General features: G+C 32.9%; 4 protein-coding genes across 8 annotated transcripts; 2 read left to right on the top strand and 2 right to left on the bottom strand.

The window, feature by feature from the left end:
* Positions 1 to 32: 32 nt before the first annotated feature.
* Wdr33 (WD repeat domain 33) lies at positions 33 to 9,510 on the bottom strand. 2 transcript variants are annotated; one of them, XM_072901649.1, is made up of 9 exons: positions 9,037 to 9,510; positions 7,888 to 8,350; positions 7,453 to 7,722; positions 6,910 to 7,061; positions 4,250 to 4,347; positions 3,525 to 3,885; positions 3,230 to 3,441; positions 2,797 to 3,132; positions 33 to 2,679 (listed from the first exon to the last, which is right to left on the bottom strand). In XM_072901649.1, the coding sequence occupies exons 2-9, from the start codon at positions 8,209 to 8,211 to the stop codon at positions 1,295 to 1,297; spliced, it is 3,138 nt and encodes a 1,045-aa protein (XP_072757750.1). In that variant the 5' UTR covers positions 8,212 to 8,350; positions 9,037 to 9,510; the 3' UTR covers positions 33 to 1,294. The 2 variants fall into 2 exon arrangements, with proteins under 2 accessions (XP_072757750.1, XP_072757751.1); XM_072901650.1 differs by lacking the exons at positions 7,888 to 8,350; positions 9,037 to 9,510 and having other exon boundaries at positions 7,601 to 7,722.
* A 270-nt stretch (positions 9,511 to 9,780) lies between these two features.
* LOC140670867 (uncharacterized) lies at positions 9,781 to 12,520 on the top strand. Its single transcript, XM_072901656.1, has 6 exons — positions 9,781 to 10,111; positions 10,245 to 10,417; positions 10,983 to 11,173; positions 11,256 to 11,438; positions 11,666 to 12,160; positions 12,382 to 12,520. Exons 2-6 carry the CDS (start codon positions 10,304 to 10,306, stop codon positions 12,476 to 12,478), a joined length of 1,080 nt encoding a protein of 359 aa, XP_072757757.1. The 5' UTR covers positions 9,781 to 10,111; positions 10,245 to 10,303; the 3' UTR covers positions 12,479 to 12,520.
* Positions 12,517 to 15,520, bottom strand: LOC140670866 (uncharacterized). 3 transcript variants are annotated; one of them, XM_072901654.1, is made up of 7 exons: positions 15,388 to 15,520; positions 14,818 to 15,046; positions 14,597 to 14,701; positions 14,398 to 14,490; positions 14,114 to 14,281; positions 12,987 to 13,853; positions 12,517 to 12,907 (listed from the first exon to the last, which is right to left on the bottom strand). In XM_072901654.1, the coding sequence occupies exons 2-7, from the start codon at positions 14,992 to 14,994 to the stop codon at positions 12,719 to 12,721; spliced, it is 1,599 nt and encodes a 532-aa protein (XP_072757755.1). In that variant the 5' UTR covers positions 14,995 to 15,046; positions 15,388 to 15,520; the 3' UTR covers positions 12,517 to 12,718. The 3 variants fall into 3 exon arrangements, with proteins under 3 accessions (XP_072757755.1, XP_072757756.1, XP_072757754.1); XM_072901655.1 differs by having other exon boundaries at positions 14,597 to 14,698; positions 15,292 to 15,501; XM_072901653.1 differs by having other exon boundaries at positions 15,292 to 15,499.
* A 136-nt stretch (positions 15,521 to 15,656) lies between these two features.
* Positions 15,657 to 19,587, top strand: LOC140670865 (uncharacterized). Of its 2 annotated transcripts, none has more exons than XM_072901652.1 (6): positions 15,657 to 15,783; positions 16,019 to 16,219; positions 16,461 to 16,627; positions 16,959 to 17,138; positions 17,266 to 19,020; positions 19,106 to 19,587. In XM_072901652.1, exons 2-6 carry the CDS (start codon positions 16,048 to 16,050, stop codon positions 19,451 to 19,453), a joined length of 2,622 nt encoding a protein of 873 aa, XP_072757753.1. In that variant the 5' UTR covers positions 15,657 to 15,783; positions 16,019 to 16,047; the 3' UTR covers positions 19,454 to 19,587. The 2 variants fall into 2 exon arrangements, with proteins under 2 accessions (XP_072757753.1, XP_072757752.1); XM_072901651.1 differs by having other exon boundaries at positions 16,019 to 16,303.
* The last annotated feature ends 285 nt before the right edge of the window (positions 19,588 to 19,872 follow it).

The following is a 19,872-nucleotide window of genomic DNA, read 5'->3' as shown; positions in this document are numbered from 1 at the left end:
ACTATCTCTCTCTCTTTCTTGTTTGAACACGAGTTATTAAAAAATGAAAGCAATTTATTGTCGAATTAAATAACGCAAGATAGATTATTTCCCTTGAAACAATGGCGTTACAATTCATCAATTGTCAAAACGTGATAACGTAATTCAAAGTGAATTAAATCTGATTAAAAGCTGAGATTTCTAAAAGTTATAATGATATGCGGATACAATTTTAATCTCTGCAATAAAATCTCGTCGTCTTCAAATATTAGTATGCGTAAAACATTATTTTTTTTTGCAATTCATCATATGATTCCAGTATTCGCTGGACTATTATATTATAATCTCATATCATACAGGAGATCAGAGAAAATCAATACATATCGTACACGCGAAATAAAAATGTATACAAACAGAATGTTGTATGTTATTTCGTTTTATTAATAATAGATAGACTGTTCCGGCACTCTCTCTCTCTCTCTCTCTCTCTTTCTCTCTCTCTCTCTCACATTCTCGGACAAACAAAAGGACGCGGAATCTCAATCGTACTCATTCATGCTCCTATCGGGATCATGCGATCAGCATGCATTTATCGAGCTCCACAAAGGCGGAATAAAAATTCCTCTCACAAGGCAGCTTGTGAACAGTTTCTATCGAAATAATCTATTCGTGTGTTCCATTCGATCCCTCTATAATGCATATTATATTACAATTTTTTGCCTATTTCGAAGAAATCATTCATGGCAGATTCGCACCGCACAGTCAATCCGGATCGATTGAATCCGGAATAATTAAAGTCGAAACTGGCAATTCATTATCTTTTTTCCGAGGGAAAAAAGGTTCATTTTAACAAATCGTATTGAGTGCAATCGGCCAAACGTCGTCCGATCGTTATTACGTTCTTTTTGGGCAAATCGTAAAAATATACATGTTACATAGTCCACTTATATATATTTATATATATATATATATATGTGTATATATATATATATATATATATATATATATATATATATATATATATATGTATGTATATATATATATATATGAATATATATATATATATATATTCATATAAATATATATATATATACATTATATATATGAATATTGTTCTTTTCACATGCGATTCACACAAGAGCTCGCAAAAATTCAATTGTAATTCTCATGGACGCTGACTTTCGACACGATATATATATTTTACACACTGACAATAAATCACCGTTGACCTCTTGTAAGTATGGTGAAGCATATAAATGCAGTTCACATAATACACTTATATGTGTCACTGATATAATTGTTCAAAGAAGCCTTTTTAATAATTGTCTCTTCCTCTTCCTCCTCTCGACTGATCGTTGTCGCGTCCTCTACCACGATTACTGTAGCCGCTTCTGCCCATGTTGTCGCCACCGCGGTTCATCCCGCGATTAGGCCCGTTTTTACCAAAGTTGCCGAAATTAGAGTTAAAGTTATTTAACTGAGCCTGTGGATTTTGGCCGCGAAAGTTGGGCCCGAAGCCCGGCCGGTCAAAGTTCATCGGACCGGCATTGGGCCCACGGAAGGCATTGGGCGGCCCCTGGAAACTGTTGCCGAATGGTGGCGGTGGACCTTGATGATTTGGTCCAAATGGTGGCATCGGACTCGGCCTGAAGTGATTTGGTCCGAAATTACCATTCGGTGGCGGTCGAAAACTAGGCCCAAAACCACCGGGCGGCGGTCCGTTAGGCCCAAAGCCCGGATGGTGCATGTTTGGATGATGCGGCATCATATGCGGTGGTATCGGGCCATCCAAACCAGGATGCGGCGGCTTGCCTTGCATTCCTGGATGTTGCGCCATTCCAGGATGTGGCACTAGACTCGGTATCGGTGGCGGCATATTGGGATTGATATTTTGCATATTGTGGTGATTCGTCTGTAGATGCGGCAAACCGGCTATGTGGCCGTGTATGCTATTGCCTATGCCGCCCGGGCCCATCGTCGCTAGACCGTTATCGCGTTTGTCACTAAAGCTGGCATATGTGCCATCCGGTTTACGCGGACCGTCGTTCTTCTCCTCATCAGTCCAGCGACCGCCGTCGCGATCTCGCTCGTCGTATATATCATCCACGTCTAACAGCTTCTTAGGTGGAAAACTGATGTTGCGGAAATCTTTGTCCGCGAAACTGTTGGTGCGTGACAACTCATACTCATTATGCGAACCGGGTCTGCCGAACCTCAGATCTTCGTCGCCGCGATTGCTATTCCTCGCGGAATCCCCGCCTCTCCTGTGGTCCTCATCCTGGAAGGAGTTGACTTCCGTGGTGTTGGATTTACCGAATCTTAAATCCGTATCGCTGGACTGCGAGTCTTCCGTAATCGGAATACCACCAAAAACCGGTTGATGGATCTTGGACGTACGGTCACTGGCTCCGCCATCGCTCCAACCGATCAGCTGATCAAACTTACGTTTGCCGCCGCGATTCAGCGTCTTTAGTAGCTCGGGATTTTGTGCGAATTTTGAGCTAGGTAAAGGTGGCGGTAGATCTATGTCCGGTACTTTGGAGTAGTCGATCTCGCCGTCGTCTTGCAAGTACTCTTCGGCCTCGTCCATATTATCAGGTGGACCTACCACATCTCGTAACTCCTCTATATCACCGGAGAATACTAATTTGTTTATAGCTTCGGTTCCTTTACTAATTGCCTCCGCCAATTTCGAATCCGCTAAAAAAAAACACGTGATAAATTAATAAATTAATAAACAGTGCGTAAAATTATGTTTTTACATGCTTTACATGCATTTTTCTACACACATATACGTGTACGCTATATAATACTCACCTTCCACAGGAATCATTTTTCCGTACAGTATAATAGCATTAGGTGTGACTTCGTTCAACGGTACGGCACCCGGCGTAGTCTCAATTAATTGATTAACAAACGCGTTAAGCGCTTCGACCTGCTCCATATCTTCAGCCTCCATTTCATTCCACTGAGCTTGGAAGTTTCGCGGTATCGGTTTGCTATATGGAACTTTCTTGTTGGCAAACTTCTTGCCCTCGTCCACGGCATGATCCAAGTCTAGACCCGGAATTCCGCCGCTCTTGTCCTCGGATTCACTATCGGCGTTGATTCTGTCCTCCGGTCCCATACCAGGTATCACTGCTGCTTCATCGGCTAAAAGGGACAAAAAGCAATTAAGATATTTTAATTTTACAAACTTTATGTCATATATATATATTTAAAATATTTTGAAATAAAATATTTTTAATACCAATTTCGTGATCGTCAATGCCAGCCGCTCCTGCCGGTAACGTATTGAGATTGTATTTGTCTCTCATCAGATCTCCCGGTCTATTACGCGTCCAAAACTTGGACGTGTGATCGTTGCTGCCGGAACACAGAATATGTCCCAGCGGATGCCAAGCCAATGTCCATACTATGCTATCATGCGCCTGTTCTATCGCTCCTACTTCTTTATCCGCTCTGAAAAAATTCAATTTAAAAATTAGACAAATTTAACTTCGAGCAATCGAGGGTGATGATCACCCTGGTAAAAGTATACGTACCCCACGTGCCAAAAGAGTATCGCACCGTCGCTACCACCGCTACAAAAAAGACCTTCGTGGCTCGGATGCCAAGCAACGCTAGACGCTTCTTTTTTATGACCGCGGAACGTTTGAACCTCTTGGCTAAGATTTCTCAGATCGAATAATTTTAATAGATGATCCCTGGATGCAGTCACCAACCAGTTACCATTCTCGTTCCACTTTACATCCATCACGGTCGACTTGTGCGCATGCAGAGTCGCCAGGGACTGTCCAGTCTTCGGATCCCATAGTTTCACCGGTTGTTGATTGTCTTTGCTGCCAGAAATGACTAGACTTTTTTGTGGATGCCAATGGACGCATTTAACGTCTGCACCATGACCTATGGAGAAGAACGTTATATAGAATATGTTGGACTTTTAATTTGCTAAAGATAGAGCGACATAAAGAAAAGAATAAAGACATTATGACTTTAAATATAATTTATCATTTTTTTATATATTAAAATTCTTGAAAAAGTAAAAAATATATAAGAAGAGAGATACATGCGTATTAAAAATAGTAATATGTAATATTTACATTAAAAATAATATATAATATATACTAATAATATATAACATATAATAATAAACTACAAAAAATAAAAAGTGTGCGTCAGAAAAAAATTGAAGTAATTGAATAAATAAAAAAAATTGATCTATTCTATGTAATATATTAATATAGATAAACGAAAGAGAGTTATATACCTCTGAGAATTCGTTCCTCGTGACAGCGAAGAAAGTCCCAAATTCTGACAGTACCATCATCACTGCAGGTCGCCAACTTGTGATCTGTTGGGCTGAAACTACTCGCCCAAAAAAAAAAAGAAACAAGTTACATTTGAACTATCGATATTGAATGCATTATTGTATATATTACAAAAAAAATATATGTTAATTTATAGATTCTTTTATAGATTTGCCAATATATTCATGACGTAGAATTATAAATAAATTCGAACAATTGATTAAACAATATACGATGAACGTCGGAAAAAGTAATTACCAAATTAATTGTAACACATTGAAAAATTCGCAATCAGTCTGAGAGAGTAAGATAGTAATTTAATATATTCTAAAATATAGCTAAGATAATGAAATATAGTTATTGATTTAAAAATTTTTATTAAAACTCTTACTTTATAGAATTTTTTGAAGTACTTAGTTCTGTATGACAAAGAAAAAAAATTAATAAATAAGATAGACAAAGTAATTTTCACGTATAGTAAAAAAGATAGATATAAGAACAAAAACATATATATGATACATATTTTACAGACATTGTTACAACATAACTTACTAAAGTGCCTCTAGTAAATTGATCACTTAAAAGTCAAACATACAACTGTATATTTATTACTGATTCGTCCATGTATATATTATTATTACCACATGCAACGTCGATATATGTATGTGTGTGTAATGTTCATGAAAAATAATTCAAATTACATTTTTTTTCCTGGAAATATCTACAGAAAAAACGTATTCTAGTATAATCGATTTATTTTCATTTTTAATTTATATTAATTAATAAATCTTAAATATATATTGTGTGATATATGGATAATTTGCGAGAGATTAATGACGTTATATATAAATGTAGATTAATGCATTAATAGAAATGCGTGTGTGTGATAGAAATTACATGTATTTTAATATGACATTTTAGGAGAAGGGAATATCTATATAGATAATATTATCTATCTTAGATAATATTAAATACATATCAAGCTGTTATTTTTCATAATGGATAAAATAGCTGCCATTTGATGATTCTCCATGTTTGTTGTTTGCTGATATCGAAAGCATTGTACGCGTGAAGAAGCAGAAAAAAGAAATGCGAGCAAGTGTGTACACACAAGAGCAGTACACAGATATAAGTGAACTATATATTGGCCTGAAATAACTTGGAACGTATGTAAATAGAGGACACATAGCCGAATCTTACGAATGCGCCATCGAGGAATAGACAGAGATCAGTATAATAAAAGGAACGTTTTTTTTATATGTATAAATACATATTTTTTTAAATAAACAAAAAAACATCCGCGACAGTCATATCTGGCACTCAAATAAGATCCCATTGTTTTGTGTGTCGGGCAATGCGTGCGAACACAGTTTCATTTTGATGAAACTGAATATTATATCCTTTGATGCCACATGACCACCGAGCGATGTATTAAGAGAAATATTTTTTTTCAAAATTTAACATTTATTGCACAAAAAAATGTCCGAAGTGTACATGAATCATGTCATCTTATCATTTGTCTCTGTTACGCTCTCTCTCTCCCTCTCTCGCTCTCTCTCTCTCTCTCTCTCTCTCTCTCTTTCGTCTGCGAAAGGGCACAAGTGACACAAAACGAAAGATAAAATATTTTATTTTCATAGCCATGCAATAATAATGTGATGTCTTTATTTAACTTTATTAAAACTTAAACGATATAAAGAAGGAGACACAGAGGATATTTTATTTTTTATTTATCATTATATAGGAATCTCGACTAGGTATTGCCATATATTTCTCTTTTATTTGTTATTCTAAAGCATACATCTTTGCCGAATAAATAATCTAGTCATATAAAGTCCTTAAAACGAGAGCCGCAAGGACCTAATAGCATTATATGATAACTTAATTAAAATTTACGTGCCACTTCTCAATATGCGATAAGCGCACTATCGATACTATGTGGAATAACAAATCGAAGTTTAGGTCCCTAAGACTCTACAGATACAAATCATAAATTATATGTCGATACGCGCAATATAATATACGCAAAAAAAATTTACATTGTCCTCTTGTGTTATCAATTTCTACATCGCGATATGAATATTTACTTATTAAGTTCTGCAAAATTTATTGAAAATTTATTCTTAAACCGTAGCGCTTAAATGATATGATTGCTACAGTATAATGGAAACATTTTTTATTACGATCGAGTATTAAAAAAAAAAAAAAAAAAAAAAAAAAAAAAAGTAGAAGAAAAGAAAAGATTAGAGTTTAACTCTTTAGACTTTGAAAATTCCTCCTCTTAATTCGGCAAAAGATATTAAGATATCGAAATTTCTTTTACGTTTAATCTGATCAAAACGTTTAACAAATAGCATTTTTCACGAATATGGTTCATTCCACGTGTTTCATGATGCGCGAACGTTATATTTCATGTATCTATCCAATGAGATAAAAACGTGTTAAAAATCACCTGTGTACCCATACAAGAATTACTATTACTCTGCCAGAAATGGCACAAAACCAGAAAAGGAATAAGAGAATAAGAGTCACGTCCAATGTCCTAACTACAGCAAGGATGGACGGATCATCGACAACAGTGGCGCAAGAGACGTAAGGACTAGTGTGGTGGATGATATACCTGAGTCCTCTAATCGCTTCTTTGTGCGCTTGAAACATCTTGACGTTGTTCATGTTGCTCTGCCAATATTTCACGTAGCCTGCATGGTCCCCTGTTACCATCCAGCTCTCATTGTGCGACCATACCATTGTCCTTACTGGGCTGTCATGAGCCTAAACAAAGGAATTAATTTTTCACATTAAAGTGTGATATCTCACTAAAAATTTTATCTAAAAGTCATATAAATATAAATACAGAATATATGATTATTTAGCAACACTAGAAGTTATATTCAATTTATTTCAGTTTCACTATTATATTCATCTTTAAAATAAAATTGACATTTTCTATATCTTGTGAAATATTCTAGAAACATGGGATCAAATTTGAAAAATTCTATCTCTCGTGGAATGTTTTGATATAAAATATATATATAAATTTATATATTTTAAATATATTTAATTTTTCTTATAACTCTAGCAGTTAAAAATTGTATCTCTCTAATGTGTACATATATACATATATGTATGTATGTATGTATATATATATATATATATAATATACCTGTAGAATAGTTTCAAAATTGAATGTAAGGCCATTCCATAATGTGAATTCTCCGCTCGAAGCACCAGTTACAAGACGTCTACCCTCTGGTGTCCAGGCCATACAAAAAATTGGACAACGCATTTTATTGGTAGCCGTTTTTACGAACCTCGTGGTAACTGCATTTATTGGATTGTCAATGTAACTTGGTGGAGGGAGTAAATCAGGATAGTATATCACATCTGGTTGAAGCGCCCGACGATCTCTGTAGTCCCGCTGCCATACGCGATTCTGTAGAAATTCAAGAATTTAAATATATGTTTGAGAAAATAATTTGGACAAATTTACATATTCGACTCATTTACGCCTTGGTACCGCACTTTTACTATCTTTAATTTTTTATGGAGCCTTGTTTATTAATTTATTCAAATTTACAAGATATATGCGTGTATTTACTTCTAAACTTTTGATGATAGCAGAGTTGTAATCGACAGTCTTTCGCATTACGGATTTCCTAAGCCTCTTTCCATCAAATTCATCTTGCAGAGTATCTTGTCCCCCAGTAACGACTTTGGGAGCGTGATAAGGTCTAAATGGCTTGAAGAAACCACGACTGCCCTCCCTATGATTCGGATAGCGGTGTTGATAGGTACCCGATGTGTTTATCGTAGTTAAGTTTGGTGGTGGCGCCGATAAGTTCGGAGCTGTAGGCGGCGGTACCGACATATTCGGTAAGCTTACAGCCGGGGGCGGATTTGCAAACTGAGTATTCGCTGACATGATGAAAGGATGCGTACACGCAGGTACAAAATAATTTCGATCAAACTTTGTCCACCTTGTATAAACAAGGATCAGGCATGTTTTATGCCTGTAATAACATTACGGCATTAAAGTGACAAATCCATTCTTGCAATAAAGCCTGTAAAAAACATAAAAAATATTTTTTTTTATTATTCTGAATATAAAGTATGTCATGAATCTTCTTACAATTCATTACGATAATAAACATTCTAAAGCAACATCTTTTATAGTCGCATAAGCACAATCAATTGCTCAGCTTATATTTAATTATATATAATTATAAATTCAATTATTGTACTATTTAAAAATTTGCATAACAAGCAATAAAGTAACACTAATTGAAATTGACATAATCGTACACTATATTTCATTAATAAAATCTTTTCTGTGATATAATATGACTTTTTTGCTACATTAAAGTTTCTCTAATCTAATTTAATTGTCAATTATCATTTTTAATATATAATTTATGAAGAGAAAAAAGAATATCAATTTTATATCATTCTTCCAAGAGTCACCCTGACTTTTTTGCTACATTAAAGTTTCTCTAATCTAAATTAATTGTCAATTATCATTTTTAATGTATAATTTATGAAGAGAAAAAAAGAATATCAATTTTATATCATTCTTCCAAGAGCCACCCTGACTCCATTATAAAAAGGAAAAAATATCTATTTCGATTATCGATTATAAAAAAATATACATACATTCTTTAATAAAAATCTAACTTGATATTTTTTTTTAATAAAAAGTCATTAATCGAATTATCATATTGGATAGTAGGTAGTTGAAGAAAACACGTACACGTCACGATGCTCCACAAAACACGTTGGACTGACGAAAAGTACACAATTCGCGAACGATGAAGACGCACGCGTGAGATTCCGGGGATACTCAGTTCCTTGGCTATCTCATCAGGACTCGATATAATCGGATAATCGTGTTAAGACAAGTAAACCTCGGGAGTTCCTTCCGTTCACGCGACGCGGAATGGGAACGTACACAACCACCAGCTCGGCCGCCACGCTTCCGCGAAACTTTCCGTGTCCGAGGGACGGCTTCTCGGGCGTCGCTCGCGAACCGTTCAACGTGTTTGAGCCCGATCCGGAGAGAGTGGGCGAGCACTCGGTGAGACGAGACGAGTCAACGGAGCCAAGAGACCAAGTCTAACTTCCACTCGGCATCCAGTCAACAGCGTGTAACAGACGAACTGCGAGAATGTGTGCCCGCCGCGAACGCCATTACTCTCTCGCTCTCTCTTCCTCCCTCTCTTGGGCGACGACATCCGTCCGACGTCCGACTTCGGCCACCACTTCCGCCGGCGTGACCAAGATGCGAAACTTGCCCCGCGGAAAAAGCTCGCGCTCAGCGAGCCATCTGTACGTGTCGCGTTGAAACATTGAACTGGAACGAGCGCGACTGTTGTTCTTGGGTCACGTGACCTGTCTAGAAAGAGAGAGCAACATCAGGGACTCTACTTGAAAGCGTATGTATGTATGTATATACATACGTATGTCAGGAATGCCTTTACTTCCGGTTTGAGCCGGAAGTTCCTACGCAATTCTTCTGTTGGACGCACTTGGTTTATTATATGATCGCTAGAGTGTGCAAGCTATGAATCTTTCTCGCTGACGCTTTGCTACGACTTTGATTATATTTATATAATAACAATCGCAGGTCCGGCAAGTGCGTCGCGTTGGTGTGGAGAAGTGAAACTGTAACCTAACCTGAAACAATGCCAAAGCCGGGTACCTTCGGTCGGCTCGTCAAATCCGAAGGTGTCTTCAACGCGATGTGATTCTTTTGCACCTCGCACAATCATATTTTTTGCCTTGAAGAACGAGACATTTCCGTTTAAAGTTATACATCTTGTCGACAGGTGTAAATTTTTAACCTCGAATATATTAAGTTTTACAAGAATAAAATCTTGTCGATTGTATTGTTATATTGTCATTAATTTAATGTATTAATATTTAATGTCACTTTCATTTGTATTTAATCCTTTTTTTTAGACTTGTCATCTTCATTATTAAACGAGAAAGTGTTGAAAGGATACATAGTGTTTCACATTATGGCAGAGGAAGAAAAAAAAGCTATGATTACGCACATGCCACATCACGTGCAACAAAAATTGTGTCAAACCCGACCGCTTTACAGACAAGGAAAAAGATTGACAGCAGTCAAGGTAGCGTTGGGGACACGTATCCTAATCTAAAAATCTCAAATTTCTATTCTATTCGCCTCGTTAGAATTAATCCTTTATTTTGTACTATATTAGATTAAAAAAGAGATTATTAGATTAAGAAGGTAGTAAATTAACTATATTAATATTATATAAAATTATCTAATTTATCTATAGTAATTGTGTGTATTTGTGTGCTATTGCAATAATAATTACTTCATTTTTAAACAGACAAATTTCTTTTATTAGTACAACGCATACTATATATATACGTAATGTTGTACGAATAAAAGAATTTTGTTTAAAAATGAAGTAATTAATATATATATATATATATTTTTTTTTGCTGTGTTTGATATAAATTGATAGGAAACATACAATAAATATACTTTTTCAGCAATTTACATATCAATTCAAGCATATTATGTTGATATATACATTATATATATGTGTAGTAATTTTGAATACTTTAAATTATATATGAATGAGAACTTCCAAAAATTATATTAATAAACAGTTATATGTGTTGTTCGCAATATTTCCTTGACGTAGTAGCTCTGTGTAACAGGTTTACACAATTAACGATGAATCGCAGCATTTGCTAATATGTGGAGTACCAAAAGTACAATTGGGGGAAGAAGTGAGGAAGCTTGTTTATCCTTTTGGAAATGTGAAAGCAATTCAATTGGTGACTGAATATCCTTCAGAGGAATTTACAGAAACGTATCATGTACATTACGCACGTATTCAAAGTGCAAGGTATATATTCCTCTATCAATAAAACAGTATTAGCAAATCACTATTGGAATCAGTATTTTTAACCGAATTATTCTCTACACAGGGTAGCAAAACGATTGCTTGATAATAAAAATTATTTTGGAGGAGTTCTGCATGTTTTTTATGTCCCTGAGCTAGAAACTGTGGCAGAAACAAGGGCAAAACTTATACAACGCCGTAAAGAGGTAGCAATACAGATAAAAAGGAATCAGCAGGACTTAACAAAACCAGCAAAATTCGTTCCAAAGTATGTTTTTTTTTAAATAATATTACATGTACATAATAATAATAATAATAAAAACAATAAAAATAATATATAATAATATACAGTAAATATCATGTAAATTTTTTAATGTAATAAGTATATTATTTATAAGTATTATTTTAGAAGTAGTGGATAAGTATTATTTTAAAAATTATATGAATGTGTTATAACATGCATAGTCTCAAATTAATATTAAATATTGATTACAGAGAACAGTATCATAGAAGAAAGAAAAATCCTGCTTTGCCCCTTACTAAAGAACGACTCAAACATTGCTATCCTGGAGAAACATTGTCATCTATTTGTAACGGAATACCTCAGAACATAGATCCACGACCTGTATCTGAACCTCATTTACCGATAAACTGGAATTGTAATAACAGCATCGCATCTGGATCAGAATCATTACCAGCACCATATCAACCGACTGAAGCAGTGATACAGACAGGGATTCAGCAGCCAAACAGAAATCCAAAATTAAACATGCAAAAGAGGAAAAATTACAAAGGCCAATATATCGATAACTATACGAAAGTTAAAATTGTTCGCCCGCGGTTGATAGATACCAGAAATATCGCGAAATCAAATTCCGTTGAGAAAACAAATGTGTTTTGTAATGTAAAAAAAGTAGAAAGCGGAATTACCGTGAAGTTATTGGAAAAGCCTGATATTACAAAAAAGAAGATAGTTATAAAAGATCCAAAGTATATATATCTCCAATATATTTGTATATAGGATATCTCAAATTTTCTTTTTAAAATACAAGTACAAATTTATTTTAACTGACATTTTCACACTATAAAGTAACGTGGCGCTACTTTCTTGAGATATTCTATATGTTTTGTACATTATAAATTTTTTGTTCTATGTATATCATCTTAAATCTTATATTATTTTAATCTGATTTTCAAATGTATATTTTCAGTGTAACGCATTTAATACAATCCAGCAAAGATCTTCAATATTCAATTCAAGCGGCGAAATCTCAAATTCGTGCAGCGATGCAGAAACATGACACTTAAATTAATGTTTAAAAAACTGAATTATAATAAATATAAATTTAGTATGCAAATTTTTATATTTTATAGTTACATAATTTATTTCTCAAAATGAATGTATATAAAACCTATTTTAACTTGCAATTGTGATAATTTAAAAAAAAGAACATTTAAAACAAGTTTAATTATTGTTTTTTTCCTATTCTATTTTTTTTATTTAAAAATAAATTAGGACTGACTTAAATGTCATTTTATCTCTATCACTTAAATAAAAACTGTAGTATTTGGATCCCAATGACGTCCATTTTTAGTCTTTGCATTGTTCATCTTACATGGTGGTGTATTCTCTTGCTGTGTTTTAGTACACACAGTCTTGTTTCTTGATAAGTGTTGCGGTGAGTTTATGATTTGTACTGGATCATTATTAGACCGATTGCCAAAAGGTGTTCGATTCTAAAGGAAGGAACTATTTATTAGTATTTGTAAACATAACTTATACACATATATATGATTTCATGATATCATAAATTACCTTAAGCGTTTCAGTTCCAGAGATTTTGGTCTCAAGACTGAAAATCTTTTTTTCATTTGATATAGGTGTAGCATCTATTTTGGTCTTCTTTTTTCTTCCTCCAATATCTCCCTTTTTCTGACAATCTTCTTCTATTTTTATCGGTTTTGGTAAAGTACTAGTTGTGGTACAGTCATCAAACATTATAATTATATCTTCTTTAGCAGTTTTCTTTTTAGGTAACGTTTCTACAATGTTTTTCTCCTCCTCCTTACCTGTAATATTCTCCTCTGATGATATTGAATCATACCATACTTCAATACTGTCATCCTTTATATGCATCGTTTTCATATCATGTTCAATATCTTTGCAATTATCTTTGGTTGTATCTTCATTTTTTTTCTCATCGGTTGCAACTGTCTGTTTGCCTGATATCAACGATTTTTCCGTCTCATTTTTACATTTTGGGTTCTTAATAATTGTAATTTCCTCCTCGCTTTCAATAACACTTGAATCAGAATCAGATTGTTGAGAGGTGCAGAATACATGTGATTCACACTGTTCCTCCATATCTAACGTTTTCGGAATTTCCGAAGTATCGGATAACAATTGTATTTTTGGAATATTAACTGATGTACTAATTTCTCGGTGTGAATTTGTTGGATTGTAAATTTCTGATTCGTAACTGTCCCTGCGACTCAAAGCTTCCTGGCGCGCCTTTATTAATGCAATGGATTTCGGCATTAAAATAGGTGTTCTATCAAAATCTGCAGCTGGAGATCTAGGATCTAATCCCAAAATTGTGTAACGTTCCTTATCAATTGGTGTAATAGATTTTGGACGCTTTTTTTCATTAATAATTGGCGTTAAATAACCTTGTGTTCCATCCTATAACAGAAATACATTAAGAATAGTTTTTCATCCTGAAAAGTAATCAGGTTCATCAGTTTTCTTGTAAAACTAACAATTTATTTACACACAATATAAATAAAATATTTGCTTTGCATATTAAAAATTAAATTTATAGATATTATCAAGTATACAAATATTGTTTAAAATTTGAAAAGTCTAATTATACGCTACAATTTCATCCAGAATATATAGGGAAAAAAACAGATATATTAAATATAAATATAACTAACACATACTGATTCTGATCCCTGACCACTATCTAAACGTTTGGGTACAAAACGTTTTTTCGGTGTTAGAGGTGGCATCACTACGTCCATGTCAGTTTCGAGATATTTCTTTGTTTGTAAATACTCTGGAATTGCACTAGGTGCTCTTTTAACTACTATAGTTGGAGTGCACTCCACCTATTTAAATATTAAGATAATTAATTAGATATTTCTTTTAGAACATCAAAACTGTATAGATATAATATATAATATATAAAAGTTTTTCTCTTATCATATTATCTCTAGAAATTTACCTCAATTGGAGTTCTTAAAATTCCTATTGAAATTGAACGTGGATCACATAGCACCCTTTTTGCAGGTAATGTACTGTTCTCTTGCATAACTGCCTGTTATATAAACATATTGTTTTTAAAACATAAAATTAAATATATAATGCATAATAATTGTCTTCACACATACATATATATAATCAAACTCTTACTAGTGTTTTACCTCAATAGGGGTTCTTGCAATTCCTGCTGAAATTGAACGTGGATCACACAGCACTGTTTTATCAGAAAGTTTTGGTGTGCACATACTATCTTGTGTAGCTAACTGCTATATAATCATAAAATAAATTATTAGTATGTTTTTATATAAAATTATATATATACAGTACAACATAAAATTGTATGAATATATAATACATAAAAAAATTTCTACTGGAATTGTACCTCAATGGGAGTTCTTGATATTTCTGCTGAAACGGAACGTGGATCACATAACATCTTTTTCTCAGATAATGGTGTGCACGTACTATTATCTGTAGCCACTTGTTGCTTAACTTGCTCATTGCTTTCTTTTTGGTTTTCATTAGTGTGAAATAACAATTTGGTTATATAATTGCCCATTATGTGTCTAAATAGATTGCCAACGCCCGTTGTGAGAAACTTCTACTTCTCTCTTGCAAGAAAAAAAAACAAGTTGACAATAACAAAAAAACCTTCTGGTTTATAATATAATAAACGAAAAATAAGTGTATCTAAAATTCATTTACAGAAAAATTTATAAGTACATATCCAGAATTATAAACAAATTATAGTTTCAAATAAATGTTTGTGTCTAAATTATACGGAAACGCTACATATACATGAACACAATAAAACAGCACAAGTTCAAGGATCTTCGTTTTTGAAGATTAAACTTACTTTAAACTGATCTGGTGTTCTTAATAATTACTTTTATTTAATTTTAATTATTCAATTAAAATAATATAGCGTACTTATACACATTTTACAACTCACAGGGCGTAAAACGAAACCAGACGTTTCGTTTGTAAATTTAACCAACGGACTTTAAATCGCTGTTTACTTTCAAAATCAAAATTATAATAAACGTCCGAACAATACCAATCGTGATAGAGGTGCGAAAATCAAGTGCTGCCAACGTAACACGTGATACAGTCGGACCTCTTATTTATATAGTCAAAGAACGGAGCAAAGAAGCCAAGATTCCTTTATCTTGATTGGTAAAGATTTCCGAACGCACCCTTGGTGGACAAATTTTCTCGAATTTGCTTACAGCGCCATCAAGGGGCGTTGTTTTGTAGACGAACATTCTTTGGTATTTTACTGTTGATATTTGGAGGTTAGGAATATTAAGTATTTCTGAAGATTTTGTGAGACAAAGGATTTTGCGAGGTAGAACCTCTTTCTTTCTTCTCTAATCTAATATCTTTATATTTAATTTTACATTTAATAATTCCCCCGAAGAATTGAAATATTTTTCTTTTTCAATCTTTGTACACGTACAGTTGTCACTTTACTATCTGTCACTTTTACGTGGTTGCCCTATCGTTATATGTTACATTTATATCGTTTTGAAAAAAAGCTTGTCACTGATAAAATAACGTGAAATTTGATTCACAATTAACAGCAAAATTACAGAAGAGCATTCGTCACAACATGCTGAAAATTTTCAAGTGTTTTCAATGTAACTCGGTCTTTGATCGTCCTTCGCAATTGAATTATCATTATCGAAGTAAACATCTGGGAGAAAAGTCTCACATATGCCAAATATGTGAGAAAGGATTTTTTCGTAAAGCAGACTTGCGTATGCACTTGAATATTCATTTAGGTACGAATTTTTATATTTGCGAAGTCTGTGGAAAAAAGTTCAATCACATATCGAATCTTATAAGACACTGTAGAATACATACAGGTAAAATATTGAATACCTAATATATAATAAATATAGATTTTTTTATGTTATAATGTATAAAATAAGAAGTAAAATTAATTTGCTCAAAATTTGTACAAGCATGAAAATATAGTAACTAAGAATTTGCTAATATTTTTATTGATGTCACATATTACAGGAATTAAGCCATACGCATGTCCAATTTGTGATAAGCGTTTCACACAAATTTCTTCGCTAGCAAAGCACAAACAAATACATACACCAAAGGACTTTACACAGCAGTATTGTAATACTAGTCTTATCAACAATAAATCACAAGCTAAGAATACATTGAATAACGACAAGGTAACAATTTATTATTTTTATTGATTTTATTTATATTTATAATTAATATCACAGTAGAAATTTTTAAGCATTGCAACAAAGCAATCATTGATTACGAAACATTAATGCTGCTGCAAAATCTTGCCAAAGAAGTTTCAATTGTATTTTCTATTCAAAAGCTTTCACAATAAAAGAAAAAGTTTATTTCAAAAACTATTGTCAAAATATTATAGTTGTAAAAAAACTATGATTAAATTTATAACTTTTTAATACTGATTAAACACTTTATTTATAATACACTTTGTTAGATATATTTAAGATAATTTATATTTCTTTATTTTGATTTTTTCAGACAATAAGTGATGACATAAAAGATAAAAGTCAAAAGATACTTTGTACAGAACAAAAATGTGTCAGCCAGAATACTGCTAGAGATATACAACATAATGAGATAATTTTCGAATATAATACTGATATGAGTAACAAAACTTGTTTATCCTTGGGAACTGTTCATGTTGGATCTAGTAAGCCGGTAAGTACTTGATACTTTAGATTTAGTTATTGTAAAATATATATAAAGATATGTGATATAAAATGCATGAATATTTGAAGAAAGTAATTTAACAGAAAATGAGAGTACAAATCGCGATTATTTACAGGACCATTTTTCTGAGATTGAAGAAAGACTTAAATCTATTAACTTATCCACGAATAAAACTGTTGTTTCAAATTCTGCTCAAGATAGAACGTATAATGAACAGATACAATCCAAAGACATAGGCTATCAATTATCTAAAAACAATTTTACTTTTCTATCTCGAGATAGAGAACCAAATGCTGACTCAGACATTCATAATGATGAAAATATTTTGAGATTGAATGACTCAAACACATATACAATCCAAGAAACTTGTAAAGAGACTTCCACAAATGATATAAAGAATTCATCAAATGTGGAAACAAATTTGCAAATCTGTAATTTTAGTGAAGTTTCAACAAATAAAAAATTTTTACCTAAACAAATATGCAAAGAAATTATTATTGAAAATAGAAAAGGCAATAAATTATTAAATGATGATAATCAATTGTACTTGGGATTTTCTGACTCGGGAATGTTGAAATTAAATGAATCACGATATTGCCATAACACAGATTTTGCCAATGTTAATGTTAATCATACAATAAAATCCCAACATTCTGAGAGTATTATTGCTAATGATGCATTATACACTCTTGTTGCTAACGAGGATCAAAATAATTTATTACAGCACAATGAGACTTTCAATAATTCAAATAATATAGCGTTAAATAATGAAGAGCCAATGTTGCGTTTAGTACAGACAGAAACTGGTGAACAATTTTATGAATATATAATAAATAATTTAACAGAAAAACAAAATGTTTCATGTGGAAAAAATTTGGAGAATGCAACAGAGGAAGCTGCAAACGCTTTTGGAGATTGTGAAAAAATAAATTCAAATTTGAAAGAAAGTAATAGGAAAAGTGATCACATACAACATCAACAAAGTTTGGACGCTCTTAATATAAATAACGAATTTAACTATACGCAGCTTGAATCTCAAGGAGGGGAGAAGAATTTCTCTGTTCTATGTCATGGCGAACATTTCCAACAAAATTTACAACAAGCTTACAATTTTGAAAATTTGGAATTATTGGAGTCGCATACGGATTTTGACAAATATGTTGAAACAGGCTTTGAAGCATTTGAAAGACTGAATTACGAAAATTGTGAGAGATTTTTAGAATTGGAAGTTTCCGATATCGGTGTAGAATGTTCAACGTATAAAGAACCTTCGATGATACGTTTAATTCAAAATGATGGTGAACAGCTATTGGAACTGTTACAGGATTCTCAAATTATCGAAGAAAATCAAAATTTCATACAAGCTAATATTAACAAAGATTGTTTAAACGTTTTGGAAGATAGTAATAAAATAACAGATTGTTCCAAAAGTAAATCAGACTTTTTTACATATGTCGAAAATAATATTCCATTAGATGAAAATATTAGTAGTAATCAAGCCATGGAAAATAAAGAAAAGTATTCGGACAATAGCACACAGCATTTGTATAAAGACACAATTACCAATGAAAGTGTAAGTAAAGAGAATTGTGTCAAGACATCAGAAGAACCGAAAAAACTGAAAATCACCTTGAAAAATTTTCATTGTTCCGTTTGCAATAAAACATTCTCGACAGCGTACAATTACAAGCAGCATATCGGCATACATTTTACGGATCAGCAAAAATTTCACTGTAAGGATTGTGGAATATCGTTTGCATGGAAATCTACTCTGAACAAGCATATTGTGAACAATCATAGCTTGGATGGGCCGCAAAAGTTCGTTTGTGACATTTGTCCAAAAGTCTACAGCACTTTGTCACAAGTAAATGTAAGTCGATCAATATGTAATTTATTAGTATCAGTATTATTCTACGTATGTCTAATAAAAATAATTAATAATTTATTCTACATAGGAACATGTGAAAAGGGATCATTTGAAACAGCGCGATCATGTTTGCCAGACCTGCGGCAAGACTTTCTTCAAGAGATTTGACTTGAAGATTCACAGTAGAACACACACGAATGAACGTCCGTACGTGTGTAACGTTTGTAGCAAAAGGTTTCACCATCAGAGCCATTTTATTCGTCACATGCGCATACATTTGGATATTAAACCATATGCTTGCGTGTATTGTCCAAAGAAATTCACGCAACTCAGCTCGTTGAAGGTGCACCAGCAGAAGCATCAGGTTCCTATGGATTTCACGGATTATCAGATCGACGAGGACGATCCCATTGGTACCGGCGACATTATGAAATAAAGGCAAGCGATTATACGAGATTAAACGTCTCATTTAACTGTAATACTAGCAATAACAGTATGTACTACAATTTCTATTTTAACATTGTTATAATCTCATGTTGATATTTTTTTAATTAAAACCATGTGAAACGATATCTATATTCATTTACATCTAGTTAAGTTATAATATAGAGGTATATTTTATATGTAGAAAAAATATTTATTCCATATATATATATATATATATATATAGTTTGTGGAATTCGTAATTTAATTTTAAAATAATTTAATATAAAAAGGGAGATGTATATATATTTTATACATATATGTGTCTGTGTGTAGGTGTGTAAAATATACATCTCCCTTTTTATATTAAATTATTTTAAAATTAAATTACGAGTTTCACGAATCCCTATGAAATCATGAAATCATCTAAAA

Source organism: Anoplolepis gracilipes, chromosome 11, assembly GCF_047496725.1.
Source record: "Anoplolepis gracilipes chromosome 11, ASM4749672v1, whole genome shotgun sequence".
Taxonomy (NCBI): Eukaryota; Metazoa; Arthropoda; class Insecta; order Hymenoptera; family Formicidae; genus Anoplolepis; species Anoplolepis gracilipes.
The sequence above is the reverse complement of the archived record's forward strand: the minus strand, read 5'-3'. Positions and strand labels throughout refer to the sequence as shown.